Below are 19,603 nucleotides of genomic sequence, written 5' to 3'. Positions count from 1 at the left end.
CATCCATATTGTTATTCCCGGCATATTTTTAAAGCGGGGTGGGGGGGGGGGAAACACACACACACACTAAAATGTGAAAAAATCTCTATCTTAAGGAAAGGAAATTCAAAAGATAAGAACACATGCCAGAAGGTGCAAATTTTAATCCCCATTTGCTTGTGTATTAAAAAAATTCTGAAAATGAAGAATTTCAGGGCAGACAGATTCATAGGTCAGGACTGAGAAATTTGCAAAACTGGAGCTGTCTGGGAGAAAATAGCTCTAAATCCACACTTTAGAACTCTGCGTTGTTTTGGGGAAAATAAGAGTCACTAACATTCTCACTTAGCGACAAGTTTAATTCCTACTCATGGACATGCGCCAGGATCAGGTGTGAAAGCTGTGAAATCTAGGTCCAAAAATTCTGAAGAGGATGCTGCTAGTATCCTCCCCTGGCGGCTAGCAGCCTTCTAACTTCAAGTTGTGGCTCAATGCTTGGATTTCTCTGCTCCTGGATGTTAGTGTCTGCGAAGGAGAAATGCAACAACTTTCGAACAATCCCTTGCTGTGCTTGGGAAGTCTCGCACTTGGCCACCAGATATCACCGAACTCCGCGCTTGTCTCCTGCAGCACTTCCGTGTCTCGCTGAACGGCTGCCACTGGCGCCCCCAAGCGCCAGCGCGTCCCAGTAGTTCCCGGAGCCGCCTTCGACCTTCAACCGAAGGGAATTGGACCTGGAGAGCCACGGGGGCTGACAGGAATGACTTCTCGTGTAATTTCCAGGGGTTAGAAGGCAGGAAGCCAAGGGAGACAGGATCTCAAAGGCTCCCTGCCCCCATTCGTTCCTATCTGGGATTTTCTTTTCGCAAAAAGAGCAGTTGCCTGGCATGGTAAAGATGCTCAATCGAGCTGTGAGGTCCAAACTCTTGGAGCGTACCCAGAGCACCCCCTTCTTCCCAGTCCCTCAGGGACATAGACATATGCTACGTGTGCGACGGGGCCCGGGTTCAGAAGGAGACTAAAAAGACCCAAATCGAACAGGCTCATCTTTTCCTCTCTTTGGTTTGCCCCTTTCCTTCCAGATCCTCTATCCGGATCATTGGCCACCCCCTGGCGCACCTATACGACTCCAGCTTCACACACTCCCTGGGAGGCACAGGCTAAAACCAAACGTGAGCGCACAAAGAATACAATTCTAATGAGCAGATGCGCAGATGCTCACTTTTATAAAGCTTCCATAGGGTTTTTCCAGCTCTCCCCGCATTGTCAGGGGCTGAAGAAGGGTGGGAAGATCTAAGGAAGGGTGGCGGCGATCACGTGGTGGCAGCTTGCCCCTCTCCGTTTCCACCTTTGCCGTCCGCCTGTTTCCAAAGACCCCTCCAACCGCTAGAGTTGTTGGCAGGAATTAGGAGCCCCTATGTTCCACTCACCCCATGGAAAAGCTATATCCCCCTTTTCCCGCAGTTGTGGGGTGTAGACAGAGCGGGAGGATGAGGAGGAAAAGCTGGAGTGGAAGCAGCAGAAGGAGAAGCAGCACGCGGAGAGGAGGGGGGGCGGAAACGGTAGGGGGTGAGAGAAAAGTTTTCACTCTTCGTCACTCTTGAATTGGGGGCGGAGGTAAAAAAAAAAAAAAAAAAAAAAAAAAAAAAAAACTCACTGTGGGAAGCTATAAAAAGCAAAGAGGGAGGGGGAGAGAGCAGAGAGAGCGGGAGCCCGCGGCGAGCGTAGCGCAAGTCCGCTCGCCTGGCGTCGCTGCGCTGGCAGCGGTTTTCTGTCTCTTGTGAGTCAAGGGACTACGCTTCGGGGCAACTGTGAGTGCGCGTGTGGGGGACCTCGGTTCTCTTCAGATCTCGAGGATTCGATCCGGGGACATCTCCTGATCCCCTACTAAAGCGCCTGCTAACTTTGAAAAGGAGCATTGTGTCCTGCAAAGTTTGACACATAAAGGATAGGAAAAGAGAGGAGAGAAAAGCAACTGAGTCCAAAGGAGAAGGAACTGGTGCGGGCCTCCTGATCAATTAAGAGGAGAATTAAACCGCCGAGATCCCAGCGGGACCAAGGAGGTGCGGGGCAAGAAGCAACCGAAGCGGTGCGATCCACAGGGCTGGGTTTTCTTGCACCTTGGGTCACGCCTCCTTGGCGACAAAGCGCCTAGCCTTTGATTGCTTCCAGTTATTGCAGAACTTCCTGCCCTGGTGGAGAAGCTGGTCTCGCTTGGGTTCCGCTAATTTCTGTCCTGAGGCGTGAGACTAAGTTCACATGGTCCTGGGTCCCCGAACCAGGAAGGGTTGAGGGAACACAATCTGCAAGCCCCAGCGCCCCGAGTGAGGGGCCCCGTGTTGGGGTCCTGCCTCCCCTTGCATTCCCACCCCTTCGGGCTTTGAGTCTTCCTGGGGAACCCTTCGCCGGGAGATGGCCGCGTTGATGCGGTGCAAGGATTCGTCCCGCTGCCTGCTCCTCCTGGCCGCGGTGCTGATGGTGGAGAGCTCACAGATCGGCAGTTCGCGGGCCAAACTCAACTCCATCAAGTCCTCTCTGGGCGGGGAGACGCCTGCTCAGGCCGCCAATCGATCTGCGGGCATGTACCAAGGACTGGCATTCGGCGGCAGTAAGAAGGGCAAAAACCTGGGGCAGGTAGGAAAACCCTCAAACACACTCTTCAGACAGGAGAGGCTGGGGCCAGCTCTCTTGGGCTAGCAGTTTGCCATTGCATCCCCCCAAATTCGGAGCATGGCCCCAGGTATAGAGAACAGACTGCTGGGGAGGGATTGCCTGAACAGGGTCTGCGTGGGTGGGGGGTGTCTGGGTGGCTGCTGGTCCTGCACTGCACGGAGTGAACGGGTTAGGATTCGGTCTCACCTTTGCATTGGGGCGTGGGCACGTATCAAGATCTAGTTAGTGCTTTCCTGTGGAGAAAGTGGTCAGGATGGTCCTTCCATTTAACACTGTGATCAACTGATGAAGATGTTGATAGCATTTAACCTATAGCACCTGTTAACGTGCCAGGCACAGTTCTAAGCGTTTTACATATTCACTCATTTAATCTTCACAACTTTGTGAGCTAAATGCTGTTGCTTTCCTATTCTGCTAATGAAGTAATTGAGGCACGGATTGATTAACGATTTGCCCAAGGCACACAGCTAGTATAAGTGGCAGAGCGGGATTTCAGTCTAGACATTGAGATATTGGGCGTTTAACCATTATATTTTACACTCCGGAGGGGGAATTAGTCCTTTTCAGGTTCTCCTTCCCTCCCAATCACTTTCTCTCTTCAAAGAAGTAAGGTCACAGACAAAACAACTCCAGTAGACACGCATTTCTCACTCACGCATAATTGTACATAAATCACCCGGAAGGAAGCAAAAATGATGAGATGGCAATGACAGCGTCGTAGGCGCCAGCGATAGAGCAGAACATTGAAGGCGTTTTTGAGAGAGGGAACTTTCCGCAGGCGCCTGTCTCTGTCACACAGACAGATAGATTGAAAGCCATTTGCAAATAGTTATACAAATAGACACGCACAGAGACTAGCGAGCACACTCGGTACCAGCTGTGGCTGGCGCGCAGTGGCCAGGAGAGGGGGCTCTGTGGGCACTGGGAATCACGACAGCTCCCCCTTCCGCTCCTTTTGTGGGAAGCCAAAACTGAGAAAGCCAGTTTGCCAATGGCACACGCACCTCGCACAGCATAAGTGTCAACCCCTGGCGGCGGCCCACGCCCCAAAGATCTGAGATTCCTTGGAGCCGACTGATGCTGCGGTTCTGCGCGCTATCGGTGTGCTCCGCTGCCCCTGTCCACAGCGCAGCCAGCAGGGTGAAGGTTGACAGAGAGGGCCAAGCCAGTCTGGGATGGACAGAGAGACAAAACTCAGGCCCGGGCTTGGCCCCCTACTGCCCTCTCATGGGGACAATTTTGTAGTTTTGCTAGTTTTGCAGTTCCAGAACTCTTCCCAGAGCTTTGAAATGTCTACCTTTTCAGCTATCCTTTCAAGGAATTACAAAATCAGCAATCAGATTTCTTTTTTAAGGTCTCAGGAAAAATAAGAAAGTACATATGCGTATACACAAACATAACCGTTGCACATGCTCACACACGTGCACATGCCTACACGCTTATGTGACCCTTTCATTCGTTTTTCCTCTCCTGGGAGACACCCTAGGATTATCAATAGCAATGGACCTAACCGTGTCTTAGAAGTGTGTCGTAAGATGAAACAGGGATTAGAAAGAATGGGTGCTCTCAATCCAAATTATGACTTCTCTAATGCTACTGACTTCAAATTTCATGTTCCCAGTTGAAGAAAGCTTAATGTGTAGTTCTCCCAAGGACACAGGGAAGGACCAATAGTATTGAGGTTCCTTTCCATTCTAATCTATGTATTTTCTGGGAATTTTTGTAAAGTGCTTTTTGTTTCTGTCCCACAATTGGGCCCACACACCTGATGTTCCTCTGTCAGAAGATCAGTTACACGCGTCTTTTCATTAGCCATAGCGTTACCCAGGGGAGACTGAGGGATGCATCCCACCACCTAGCTTCTTCTTTATGTTTTGATACTGTATCTGTATATAAATCGGTATAAAATATGTTTTTATGTGGTTCCCTCTCCAAATAGCTACTTAATTATGCTTCTTAAAGAGTTTGGAAGTCTACTTACATCGCCTTACATTGAGAATTTATTTATTTATTTATTTATTTATTTATTTATTTATTTCACAAATGGGTTGAATTTCTGATATGCCTTTCATAACATACCAGTTCTATGGAATATCTTTTATTATATTTACTGAACTGGAATCCTAGATTGTTAAAATTTGACATTAAGCTTGTGAAAAAAGTGCTAACATATTCAAGATAAAGGTAAAACAAAATAAAATACTGGGTTGAATAGCAGGAGGATAGCTGGCAAATGGGAAAATTTTATTTTGTATATTCCTGTTTAATGAATGATCTAAAGTATGTACTGTTATGAAGAAACAAATAGTAAAACATTTTCTCTTTGAAGTAAAAAGAATAATTCTTTGGATACTTATGAGTCTCTTTATCTTTTTTATTCTATAGTTATGTGGTTACCAACATTCTTAGTATTATTATTTTCATAAATGAAATGGAAATTAGAAAAGCTATTACAGGGAAGATGTCATTTCCTTTTGTAGAGAAAAACTCTAGAATAGAAATGTAGCTGAGCTACAGTTTTAGGCATCACAATAGTAAAATATGATTGAAAATATTGGAATTAAAGTGTCAACTAATCTAATTAGCTAACCATATAGTATCATCCTAAAACCTAATAAGTTTGATTTCCCCCAACTCCCTTTATACTTGACAAATGATGTTGTAATATATTTCCTTCAGGGATACAGGAGGAAGAAGCTCTAGGATGCAGCTTCAAGTAGGCAGATTGGAAACTTAGTCCTCGGTGTTCTTTCTCTTAAATGGAAATTGAAAATAGCCTATTTTAATTTTTCAGGATAGAGAATTAAATTTTGCCACTGCAGAAGAAATTCTGGAATAAATTTAGAAAATTCATTAATCCACAAAAGTGAAAAAGAGACTTACATGAGCTCTAAAGTTTTATTGAAAGTTGCCTGATTTCATGTAAAGATAAATATTCTTATTTACAGGAATTCTACTTGTTCCAAAGGCAAGATGGATTATTTGTAATATCACTTCTGGAAAATGTGCCTTTGAATTTTAGAAAAGATTTAGAGAGAGAAAATCCGCTGTCCTCCAGAGGTGTTACATTTCTCAGTTTAGGTTTGCTTTCAAAGACACCGTATGAGTTGTAAAGGAAACTGACATAGGAAATTGAGAGTGACAGTATTCAGAAGATTGATACAGAATTGGCAAAAAATGAACTGCTGAATTATTTGCATCAATGTTTTAATTTGCCTTTTCAATTGCAGCTATTGCTAATAAGTACTGCATGTATGTACTATATTTGTATACAGGCTAAATTAAGTTTCAGGACTGTTACTAATATATTTACATAATATACAAATATTTATGCATTTTAATATATATGCCAGTTTCTAAGGAGACTGTTTCAGATGTTCTAAATTAAAAGGAATTTCAAACAAAATCTTCAACATCATGTGAATAAATATATTTTGATGAAGTATGCCATTTCTCGATACTATCTCTGAAGTTTGAGGTGTTGACTTTTATGGGCCACCTTCAAAACAAATTTTAAAAACCCAAACTACTAAAAAAATCAAGCTTTGCAATTCACATATTTTTCTGTGTGAATGAAAAACCTTTGGATTTGTGTTTGCAATTGCTTCTTTTATTCTTCTTTTTTTGTCTTTTTGAGACGGGCAGATGAATTTAATTTGAATGCAATGCAGTAGCATTTTGCAATTCTTTTAAAAGTGACTAGAATAGTGATAATTATAGTTATATTTTACATGTAGATGAGCTTTCTGGTATGTGTTTCTAAAAAGAAGCTATGGTTTAACATAAATTCAGATTCTATGCTTTTCTAATATGACTTGGACACTTCAAGGACAGTGGTTTGGATGAAGTTATGTGTGAGAAAAGAATTGAAATTCATTGAAAGAGAAGCTTGAACGAGTTGACTGAAGAGCACTAATATTTGTAGATTGCATTTTCTTTAATGAAAGTATGCTGTATCTGTATGCACAAACATTCATGAAAGTACTCACTGAAATAAACTACACACTCTATTTTCGGTAAGCGATCTCTTCGCTTTCTGAAATTATCCATGACTTTTTTTCTAAACTCAGCCCAACTTTCTCCTGCTTAAGAGTAAATAATCTGATAGCCTCTCTGGACATTGACTAACACTAAACATAATCAGGAAAGCAAATCATTTTTATGATTAAATTTTTTTAAATAAAGGAATTTGAAATAATCCATATTAATGTTCCTTTCTTCTCACCACGAATTATAGAAAATTGATAGTTGATACAAGTGGAAAGTTAGCTCATGAATAGCAAGAAAAGTATTTTAATGATAATCTAATATGAACATCCATCATTTTATTTTTGTGTTAGACTAGAGAGCACAAGAGGACAAAGTTGCTCAAACTTACTCCAGCTGTGACTCTGACCCTGTCATAATCTTCTTGAATATTCTTATCCAATACAAATGTTTGCACCCTCTTCTCCTTTCCAAGATATTTTGAAACTTATAATTTTAAGATTAGGTAAGGCAATGTCATAGAACTCTAGCTAGTATATTCTGATCTACGAAAATATTGACTCTTCTTCATTTCCTTACAAAATTGCTTTAAATGTACGTTAAAATAGTCGGTTACATTTTAGAAGAAATTTATAATAGTAAACATATTTGCCATTTTAGACTAGTCACTAATGACTGTTTATTCTTTAGTATTGAGTTAACAGCAAAATCAATTACAATCTTATTTCTGCCTGTGACTTTCTGATGGCCTGCTGGAGTTGCTTTACTTCCTTACGCCTCTAGTCACTTGTGCTCATTTATAACAAGGAGATAAACCTGTTTTTAGCAATGTATCTGATTGTTCAAATGGTTTATGTGATATTTGTGTCTGCCTGAGCCTGTTACTGAGTACTTTTTTAACAATCCAGAAGCATAAATCAAAAGGAAGTAAGGCTAATCATAATTGATAGACATTTTGCATTATGTAGCATCGCCTTAAGAATGCACAGAAAGATTTAATACAGAATGCATAAGAAAAATTTAGTATTACTATTTGAGGTAAGCAAAAGTCAATTTTCTCTTCCTTCTCTATCCACTCTTGACAGGAACTAGAGCAGAATATCATATTTTTCTCTAATTGTTATGTTAGGACAAACATAAAGCATTCTTTTAAAGAAGTCAATCAATATAACATTTGGTAGGTTCTTTTCTTTGTAATGGCAAATTGAATCAAAGAAAACTTTAAGGCAGAAAGATTTCAATATCCTGTTTAATTTTTTTAACAGAAGTAATTAGTTTATGTATCACTAACAACAAAATTGCTACTCTAACATGTATTCCACAACCCCTGAATCTGTACAACAGATTATATTTTGGGAATCTCAATAATAGTTTAGATTTCTCTATGTGCTTTAAATAATAAATTCAGAAATAAAATTAGCAAAAATACAAAAGTAGTAAATTTTTAAAAAATGTTACTTATCTTTTTCCACAGACTCAAAAGGGACAAATGGACATCAGATATCCTTTTAAATACTTTGCAGTATCTAATTTAAAACAAAACAATCTAAAGCAAAAAAGAAAAAATCTACAATTTTAACAAATCAATGAGTGAATAAGTACATTAAATGACAAAACAAATAAAAATATCACAATTAGGGAAAATGACTTATTAAAGTGGTAGATCTGACCAAACCTCTCCCAGGAGATATTAGATCTTCATGTTATACTTTATCATCTGGAATAAGATTGTTCTTTCTTCAGGGAAATAGAAGAAGTGAGTGATCGTCAGGTATATTATTTCCTTAAACTAGCTTGCAAGAACTTATGGCACACAATAAATTATAATAAGGGGTACCATTAATTGATTATTCACTCTGTGCCAGGCGAAACTAAATCCTCAATTGCATTAACTCTTTTGATCCTCTAGCCAACCCTTTGAAGCAAATCGTAGTATCATTCTTATTTTTATAAATGACGAAACATTTAATAAATAATAAAGACATTCCTGAGACACAGAGAGGTTATACAATGTGTACAAGTCACACCTCTGTAAATGGAGAAAGCTAAAGTTCAAACCTAAGCAATCTAATATTAGAACCCATATATTAAACCACCTACTTATGCTGCTACAATATGCTGTTTATTCTGAATTTAGGAGAGAACATGAACACTTACTCTTCCCTCTCTATACTTGAGTGACATGGGTATAACTCCAATTTAATTAAAAGTCACAACAAAATCCAAATTCCCTGTTGCTCCCAGCTGCTACTCTGAGAAGTCTAAAGTGTGTTAGTACTTCGTGGATGCTAAGGCAGGCACCATAGCAATACATTATTTTCATCTCTGCCTCTACTTCCCTCCCTGCCTTCCCACATAAACCTACCTTTCTTCTACTCTTTCCCATTAAAGTATAAAATGATAGTGTCACCCCAAGTAGAAAGTAGATTCTGTTGCATAAAGCTTATTTCTCTCTTCTTCCTTCATACCCAGCAACAAACTCCCCTGTCCTCATCTTCCTGAATCTGAATGTCACTATGTGATAGGGAAGCACAGGCTTTGCCAATGGCTTCTCTGCAATGGCTTTGTTTGTTTGGCTGACATGTCCTACATCCTGATCAGACGGGGCAAATTCTCTAAATTTAGAGTCTTGTATTGCTTTTGCTTTTTCCTTACCTTTGACCCCTTCTAGCTGCAGTTCTGATAATCAGATGATCTGTGTCAGCATCACAGCACTACAATTTCAAACAGGTTTTAAATTCCACTCACCACTGATTAGTTTAATGTGTTTGGAAAAGCCAGTTAATCTCTCTAGTCTTTCCTTTTTTCGGTATACCCACAAAATAGGGATAACAATAACAACAACAACCATAAGAGTAATAATGCTTAACTTACTGGGCAATGGTGAGGATCACATGAGATGATATATATAAAGAAAACGTTGAAGAATAAGAAAATGCACTTAGTTATTGTGCTGATGTCATTATTACCACTGCCATTACAGAAATAAGTAAAGTCAAATGCTCGTGCACCAAATAAGAAGTGGCCTCTTAATCTTCCCCACCAAGTTGGGCAGAGGTACAAGAAAGAAAAAAATGAACTCAATTACTCTGAGGCTAAGAATTATAAAGCAAAACAAGACAAAATAAACATACACATACACATGATGTGACATTTCTACTATTTAATGTTTACATTAAGAGAGATGATAAGTCAATATTGTCTTGTAGAACATAAGCACACTGGCAAATAATTAAGTAATTAGTGGAATTGTGGAAAGAGCATGGAAACTAGGGTACCCCAGATGTTAAAAATACAATCATAGTAGGTGGAGGTCATAAACAAGACAATATTAGTTGTTCAACCACAAGAACCAAAATAATTGACCATCATGTTAGTCTGCTTCTAACAGTATTCATTTGATATTTTCCAAAGTAAGATAACCCCTGCACTGGCAAGATTCTTGACACTTTCTACATAGTGTATTGGCCAAGACAGCTTGCTAGGATTTTGGAAGGCTGACAACCTTTGTTGAGTGTCAGCTGTCTCTTCCAAGAGGACTCGGAAACTGGGAATTCATTGTTTCCATATCATTTTCTTTTTTTTTTTTTAATTTTGAGATTTTTGTGTGTGATTTAGGTAAATTGAAATATTTTAGTAATGTTAAATCAAGAGTGAAATACATTTCATGGAAGCATGTGATAAATTTCATTTAACATATTGGAAACAAACTGCCAGTAAATGTTTCTATCTGATAATGGACTAAAAAATCTTCATCCAAATGAGAGGCAGAGGGAATAATTATCATTTAAAATCACCTGAAATTACAACCACATTCAAATAATGGTTTTCACATTCTATTTCCTCTCAACCCTTTGAAATTTGGAGCAACAGGTATTGTGTTAGTCTTCTGAAATCCAGAGTCTTTTATCCCCACTAACCATGCTCCGTACTCTCGGCAGTCTATTGTCTAGTCCTTATGCCAAATTTATTTTTTGCATGTTTACTATTATGCTATTTCTGTTTTCTTCTCTGGTTCATTCCTCTTTATTTTCTTCACTTATTTCTCTATAATTATCTACCTAGAAATGTGAGCATTTCCTCCAGCTCGCTCAACAGTTCTCTTTTCTTTCTGTTCCACTTTCTCTTCTTTACTGACATTATTTTCCTTTTTGGAATCACCTGCCACATATGCAGCTGTCTACTTTTAGCTTTATAAAATTTTAGGCCCCATTTCTTGCTCAACTGTTTTGGAAATCCTGCCAGAAATAACAGTAACCACAACATAAAAACCCTTGATAACAAAAATTACGCCTTTTTTTGTTAACCTCATATTGTCTGCAGTCGGGCAACCAAGTCTTCATGATTTCTGACATGATTAAATGACAAAACAAAGTTATCAAAAAAGCCTGTACATTAATTAAAGCTATAACACTCAAGTCTGATTGCTGAAAATTCGTTCTGTGCTCTGGTCTATTTCATCACTCATGGGTGACGAAAGAATGCTATGTAGGTTCTTACCAAAAAAAGTGCTTTTTGTTTCTTTAACCCTACTTGAGTATTTGGAGTTTAAGTTATTGAGTATTTGGAGTTTAAGTAGACTTCCATTTTTTTTCTCTGTGATGGACTTGTTAAAGAAACTCATGTCTGATTAAAATGTGCAAGTAACTATGACTTAAGCTCATAAAATGTTAATATAATATGCACAAATATTTTAAACAGCATATATTTATCTTCATATATTGAACTATGTACTAGAGTTTTTTTGCTATTTACTTTTCATAAATAATATTTTATTAATTTTCAGTGTGAACAACCTTCTTAACATTTACTTTCAACCTGATAAGAATCTTTTAAAATGTTTGAATATTTTAATAACCAAATAAGAGGATTCTCCGAATGTGCTTAAGTATTATCATTAAAGATAGAGAGTTTTATAGAAAGGACCAAAAGAAACTTTTATTATCTAAAAGTTTCAAGAACTTATACGACAGACTAAAGCAGGACACAGAACTGGGTAACACATTGGGAACTGCCTAATTTGACTTGCTTGTTTTACACACGAGGAAATCTGATTAAGAGATGTTTCATGATCTGCCCAATGTACTATAATCAATGCCTGTGACAAAGAAATTCTCACTGGACTTGCATCCTCTGACTTCTAATATAAACATTTCAAATAATCAGAAGAAATACTTTCTGTTAAATATTGAATAAGAAATCTCTGTGAAAGAATTACATTCAGTTGCCTTGAGTTGATTAACTACCTAGTGGGAGATAAATTATACGCAGACTCTTTTTCAGCTCTAAATTTGTGTAGGTCAAAATGTATTATCAAAGTTTACAGTGTCACGATGACAGCTGTGTCAATCAGTTTTAAACAAAGGTAATGAAAGGAAGTGGCATTGACTGTATTGTTGCTCACTTTTTCAGTCCTGATACTTTAAAGACATGGTTAGCAAGAAGCCTGGCTGGAAAGTCTGCACAGCAATGGCAGGAGCACACAACAGAAGGGACAAAAGTGGTGGTGGGGCTGCTAAGAATGCAGGGTGCTTGTCCTTTGTCAAAGTGCCAATTAGGATAGAGGCCAATGGCTTTTAAACTTTTCTGACTGAGAAAGAAATATATTTTACACTGTGATTCTGTATCCTCCCTTCTCCACTCACACTCCTAAAAAAAGTTTCAAAAATAAACTCTCTTATAGTAGGTAATGCAGTATGACTTTTCAATTTTAGTCCTTCTCTTCTGCTGTGTGCTATTCTATTATTCTATCTTAAAACAATTTTTTTTTAACGTAAATCATTATTCATTGAATTGATTTGAATACCACCGACCCATTAGATTACTGCGCTTCCTGCGCAGAGAACTTGGGGCATTGTGCTTGGAGATCAGCAGTGTTTCAGGAAGACACTGCCTCTGAATCAGCTCCAGTGAGGGATGCTGGAAGCAGCCTGAGCTTCATGTAGAGAAGTATCCACCTTCCCAGTCCTCTCCCAGTTTCCCTTCTTCAACTTCATGCGGACCTCTGACTTAGAGGGATGGGCCTCTTTGCCTGGGGATATGCTTAATCTCTTCCTCTCTCTCCACTTCAGGGGTAAGTGAGCCATAACTATGAAACATTTGATACTCTGATGTTTCAAACATGATTAATCTGTGTCTGTTACCCATGTTCCCTCTGGGTATATGCCTTGTGCACTATCACACTTTAATTTCGAAGAACATTACTGTTGAAAGTGGTTATGATTTCTGCATGGGACAGCAGGTGAGCCTGAAAGCGTGCTGGATATCAATTTAGAAGAAAACCTCGTTAGCCTATTTTTTAAAAATATGCAGGACCTCAAAGAAGTTGCCTAACACCTTTAAGCCTTAGTTTTTTTAATTAGTAAAATGGTTATCATAATAGTAAGTCCTTTCTCCATCTCTTTGCAAAGCATAAAACACTACTTATTTGCCTCAACATCATTAGAGGTTATGTTACAAAAAAGAAATTTAAAACCATTCCACCCTGAATTTATGAAGGGTAAATCTGAATTAAGCAGTTAGATTCAACCAGAGAATAATTTATAATTTTGGAATCATGAATTTAGTTTCTGTTTTGATTGATTACTTTTTAAAAATATGGGTGGAGAGATTGAAAGTAGAAGTTTTTTTGTTTGCTCTTTTCCTTTTGTCTATTTGTTTTGATTTTCTTGGATTTATTTTAACAACTAGTATCAGTAGTCATACTTTGATACTTCTAGTAAGAACTTAGTTTTTTGTTCTTGCAGGCAGGCTGCAAACAGCTTTCTTGCTTGCTGTTAGCATATCCTGTCTATTCAAGAAGAGACGTATGCATTTATTTTTTTCTGTCATGCCTGGCATGTGCTACTATTTACATATTTTCAAAACACCTTGAAAGGCTTGATAAGAGTCTCAATAATAGATATCAGTATATTTTTAAGGTTCTGAAACTAAGTTTTAGGGTCGTATTTTGGACACATTATAGGTTACAGGCTTCAGAATAGACAAAGTTCAGAGAAATAAGCAATTGTAAAGCCAGGTTGTATTGGTGCAAAATCACATAGATTAGGACAAAGGAAATATATTTTGTCAAAAACTTTTTAAAGAAGAAAGTGAGTGTTTTTCAAAGCTGTTGAAAATACATTATTATATTGTTACACAAGCGTCAACCAATGTAATAGGTCCATTTATTCATATCATATGTGCAGGAATCTCAGAGTGGTAACATAATAAATATACATATAATAATATAAGGGTAAAATTTGTGTTCAGAGAACTAGTGTGATTGTTTTTAAATTATTGTTAATAGGTTTCATTGGTTTTTTAGAGTAGTTTTAGTTTCGAAAAATAGTTTGACCAAAAGTGTAGTAGTTTCCATCAAGTCCCTTACCTCCTCCTTTCCCTAGCTTCCACTATGATTTGTAGTTTGCATTAGTGTGGTAAATTTGTTACAACTGATGCGTCAATGTCGATACACTATTATTAATAGAACCCATACTCTTTGCATTGTGCATTCTATAGGTTTTGACAAATGTATAATGACATTTATTCATCACTACAGTATCATAAAGAATAGTTTCACTGTCCTAAAAATCCTCTGTGTTCCACCTATTTACCCATTCCTCCTCTCTAATGCCTGATATTCATTGATCTTTGTACTGTATCTAGTTTTGTCTCATTCAGGATGTCATGCAGTTGTAATCATATCATATGTAGCCATTTCTGATTGGCTTCTTTCACTTCATAGTATATATTTAAGATTCTTCCATGTCTTTTCACCGTGATGCTTTTGTTTTTATAAGCTAAAATTGTTTTCCAAAATAAATGAATATTCTTAATTTTATCGAGCTCTGAGTGTAATCTTTGACTTCCAGTTTACTTAATATGTGAGCAAAAGTAATGAATTATATAAACATGATTATTACTCTTTAATAACATGAAGAAAAGTTGAAGATTATACTCTATGGAAAAATTGCAAAGAGGGAGACTATTGTGGCAAAAATAAGGCCAAGGATTATAAGCTATCAATTATATGATTAGATTCTCAGGAAAAGTTCTATATATCCACCTTCCCAGGAGTTACATCTACTTGGACATCTGACAGGCAACTCAAATTGAACATGTTCCAAAACTAAAAGCAATATTTATTTCTCTTAAACTTGCTTCCCCTCTTGTATTCCATAGAAAGGTAATTAGCGTCGCTACCCAACCATTTGACCAAGTTAGAAACAATCTAGGCTTCCTGCTTTCTATCCCTCCTCCGAAGCAATTATACTGTAATTTATAGGATTCTACTTCTTCCCTAATAGTAATCCTTTTTTACTGATTTATTGCTATCCCAATTTTTCATTGCCTTGATTCAGACCATTGTTTTTTCTCAATAGATTACTACAATATTATAAATGTTTCCTACTCTCTGAAACATTATCTACACTACTTCTAAAGTGAGCTTTCTAATGTAAAAATCTGATCAGTCTATTCTCCATCTATGTCCATTTCTAGAACATGAACATGTCCATCTATGTCCATTTCTAGAACATGAACTCCTCAACATGGCACACAATATCATCAATTATCTTATTTCTCTCTACTGTGTTCCTCAAGCTACACAGCTCATGAGTGGCAGAGCTGGGATTTAAGGCCCAGCAGTCTTTCTAAAGTCTGTACACTTAACCTACTTAATCACCGTGCTAGGCTGTCTCATATAAGTTAGAGGCCATAGAAACCAGCTACAGACCTTCTATTGGTATATTTCAAAATTCAGATGTGATTCAAATTCTTCAGGTAAGTCAGTCAACTTGCTAATTGCTTACTTCTTAAGTGTATTAGATGCTATGATCACAGTCAACAAACATTTAGGACAAGGTATATGTAGCAATAAAAACAAACGTAATGCATTTGAAGCATCTAGTTGAAATTTTAAGGTTGAAAGAGGCTCCCAGAAATTGTCTAGTTCATGATTCTATTTCTAATACAGTTTTATAATTGGACACCTTGATGAGTTTTTCTTTTTTATAAAGATTTCTAAGGGTGAACATGTGTATTGTATCTCTTAGTTATCTAGTTAACTTCAGTTAAGGATGGAAACATTCTGCTTTTTGCTAGAAGTGAAGCAAATGAATAAAATAAACTGGATATCAATGTCCACTCAAAAACTTTTCCTCATTAACAGAAAATGTAATCAAGGGATTTTAGTAATTCTTCACAGACTATACACTGGCTCTTTGGGCAGACAGTCAGACTGACTTGTAGGTACAAGCAAGCTACCTCCATAAACAGTCAGAAAAAGGTCTGATTGTACTGGGCATTATGCTGAAATTATAAAGAATTGATGTCTGTTTTTTTCCCCCACAAATATTGTAGGAGAAATTAAAGTTTGATTTTTTTGCCTTTGTAAATGCCTCACTGTTCCCTGAGAAGGTCTGATTCTAACTTTGTAATTTTCAAAGCACATAAGAAATATTAGTGAGAAGAGGCAGGCTCATAGGAAAGTAGAATTGTGGGGAGAAATAACTAAGTTGGAGTGTAGGAATTGGCGGTGAACTCAGCATTGATTGGTGGAGAGATGTCAGTAAAGTGGACAAGAACTTACTGCAGGTTGGGCAGAGCAACAGAAAATGTGCTGAAATATATCAAATTAAGACGTTTGATAAATAAAGACACAAGTTCAAAATACTGTCATAGATTTTGCAGTCAAGCATGCTCAAACATTATTTTCCATATTAGTCACCACAGAGAATTCATTCCTTTGCTATTGTTCTGTAGACCTTTGTTTTGAAATTAATTTTAGAAGTAGTTTACATGTTTGTTTATTTTAGGCCATGACTTTAGGGCCATAAAAACATTATACATATTGATTCACACACCACATTCAAAATACTTGGCTCTGAGTGGCTTTTTGTTGTTTCCGTGAACAAAGTACCCCATAGAAGGTAAGAATGTCAAATAAATGTGTTGTTTCTCCAAGTAATTTTTTCAAGCTCTAACAAGCATTCTGAGTCAAGGATTCAGCATTGTGATTATAACCGTAAACCTTTCAATGTCAATTGCTTTAAGGTGGAAAACCCTCAGTTGGGTTTAGAAAGTCTTAAAATTTAAAATATAATGGAATATTATTTTATAATCTGGTCTTCTCCATTAGAAGAACATGGTCAAAATTCATGTAATATGCTTATTATTTCCAAAAGAATCATGGTGTTCCAGAAGCAGTTAACGAACGTAGGTCAGTGGTATGTTCTCCACCCCAAACCCATCCATTTTCTGAAAGAGGAGGCAGGCACAAATCATACTCAATGCAATTCCCCAGGGTCCAGTCTGGTGGCACACGTTACTTCATGTGCAACTTAGTTAAAATGTGTGCACAGAGACACACACACACACACAAAACCTGTCAAAAATTATTTTTAAAATGAGTTCAATTGTTTTAGATTCCACATATAAGTGAAAACATGCATTATTTGTCTTTCTGTTCATGGCTTGATTTAATTATTCTACATTGTATTTAATAATTGTAATATTACTTGTACCCATAGATTTACAGAATTCTAAATTGTCAATTTGCAATAAATTTGTTTTTAATTTTAAAAAGTTATTTTTAAAAAAGTGCAAACCCATCCCATTAAAATTAAGAGGAAAGACTAAACTTCTTAACCCATAAAAACGTTCTTACAGTTGTTCAAATTAATACAATGCTTCCACAGTACTCTTTGGAAATCCTTGTAAATTTTCTTGTTTGCCTATTTGCCCTGCTGCTATCTTCCCAACACTTTTCAGGAGGAAATGGCTTTTTAACAAGAAAAATCCTCTTGAAATTACATTTCCAAGTGGGTCCTGGCCACAGCATCTGCAATGCATTGTAACATTTTTGGTCTTTTTAAAAATTCTCATTGTTAAAATCGTAAGTGGCCAATACTCAGGTCTTCTGCCACAGCCATCCCAGTGATAGACTACAAATTGAATTGAAGTGTGTACTATGAATTTTCTCATTAGAAAATAAAAGCTTTCAACACAAAAAGGAAACTATATTTGATGGCCTGAACCTTATAAAATTAAGACCTAAAAATATAACTCTGGTTTTTAGCAGAAATCAATAAAGAATAGTGTAGCTCAACCTCACCACTATTTTTTTTTTAAATGTCCACTCTGGGAGAGTCAGACACTAACAAAGAAGATGCTCTAATGGTGGAACCAAGATGTTGTGGATATTCAAGGACTGTTTCAAATATCTTTGGAAAACAAAGCCAAGGCAGTGAACACATAATTCATGACAAATCCATGCTATTGGAATTAAGAATTTTACACTCAGTGAAGTTTCAATAGTAATCATCATAGTGAGACTTAATGTAAGATATTGAGGGAGTGATATTCTGTAGTTTTGGTGCATGGAAAGGAAAGGAAGAACATAACTGACTGCTGCTTTTAACACAATGATGAACAAAATCAATTAGGATAAATAGACCAACTTCCAAATCGTAGTCATTGCTTATCCATGTATAATGCAGTCCGACGTTAAATGATGCAGTCTGGCATCAGTATACTACTCTAGTATATTCCTAGCAATATGCTACACACAGCATTAGTGTGACTAGATATTTGAGAAATACATCCTTTTTTCTGGAAGATAGTGACAGCTAACATTTGTGGAGCACTTACTTTATACCAGGAATTTTATGTTGCCTCACTTAACCTTCCCTAAAGCCTGTAAGCTTCTGTTATGTGCAGAGTAATCACTAAATCTTTGAAGGACGTAATCAAGCAGGAAGGATGATGCCAAAAAAGCGACCATTTAGATTTTGGGCAAGCTCAGTATTTGGTATCTGTGCTCCCATGTGACTCAGTTTCAAACTCAGAATTATTTGATTAAAATTTTAATATAAGACAGTGTTGTCTCGTTAAGTGAGAAGACCACTTGAATTTTGTTTTTTTGGTTTTGTTTTTTTAAAAGTGAATGAGATTGGTTTTTTCCCAAGTTGGAGTTCTATTTTGTTTTGTTTTAGGAGGTTAACATCTCTATACAGCTGTGCCCATAAACTCTGGAAACATTGTTGAAGTTCTTATCTTCTCATCTCTGAGGAGAAAATCCAAAATGACCATAATATTCAAGCGGACGAGGTTGTAAATCTCTCTTCAAAGCAAAAAACAAATAAACAAAAACAGCTAAAAACCACCGCCAACAAAAAATAACATTTTAAATACCCGATAACTACTAGTAGTTATTGAAAGGTGGCAGATCGCAAAACAAGGACTTAAAGATAGTTTGCAGGAAATTGAGGTCCCCAAATTGCAAAAGTGTTAGTTTATACTTTTTTAGATGCCAGTTTTAGTAGGAAAAAAGATAGGCAGTTAATACTAATTATTCAATAGAGTTCGTAGTGTTCACTGTGTTTCCTTTGACCAGATTTTCAATGATCAGGACAGGGTATGGGTCAAATATTGCATCATGTTTTAGAAGGGCTAGGAAAGAGAGATATTCCCTTGTTGATCTGATTGTCATAAACCGAGCAACCCATAGAACATTTTTGGAATGTGCACATGTTTAACACCTGGAATTATAGTCATACTTCATTCGTCACCAGAATGAAAAGCCAAGGGCCGACTAAAGAAGAATTTCTGAGGCAATTCTTCTGGAGCTAGCAATATACCCTACTTGTCATCTCTCAGATATGAGCCTTTAATCCCCTTTTCCTAAAATTGTTTATTTTAAAATACGAGAAAGGCTAGGGATGTTACAACCGAGTTCTGAGCTTTCTGTTTTAAGAATCTAATCCTTCAAACCCATCTTAAGCAAAGAGACTGGCATTTCATGTGCTGAGCAGATGACGTTCTGCAGCTCTGGCCAGCCCACATGTACAGCTGGGCCGGTCTGGCACACAGGTGTTCTGATTTGGACCTTCTTGAAATTCTGACACCACACTCTCCTCCATTGGGAAGGATGACTTGGCTATGCTATTTTCTAGTGACAACAGATATACTGACCTAACAAAAA

The 19,603-nt window shown here is 37.4% G+C and overlaps 1 protein-coding gene across 1 annotated transcript in view; it reads left to right on the top strand.

The window, feature by feature from the left end:
- Positions 1–1,632: 1,632 nt before the first annotated feature.
- Positions 1,633–19,603, top strand: part of DKK2 (dickkopf WNT signaling pathway inhibitor 2) — a 108,110-nt gene continuing 90,139 nt past the window's right edge. Inside the window, exon 1 of the mRNA XM_025385739.1 lies at positions 1,633–2,613. Coding sequence (XP_025241524.1) covers positions 2,392–2,613 — 222 coding nt within the window. The 5' untranslated portion in view covers positions 1,633–2,391. The remainder of the gene's footprint in view (positions 2,614–19,603) is intronic.

This window comes from Theropithecus gelada, chromosome 5, assembly GCF_003255815.1.
Source record: "Theropithecus gelada isolate Dixy chromosome 5, Tgel_1.0, whole genome shotgun sequence".
Taxonomy (NCBI): domain Eukaryota; kingdom Metazoa; phylum Chordata; class Mammalia; order Primates; family Cercopithecidae; genus Theropithecus; species Theropithecus gelada.
This window is presented reverse-complemented; position numbering and strand designations above follow the sequence as displayed.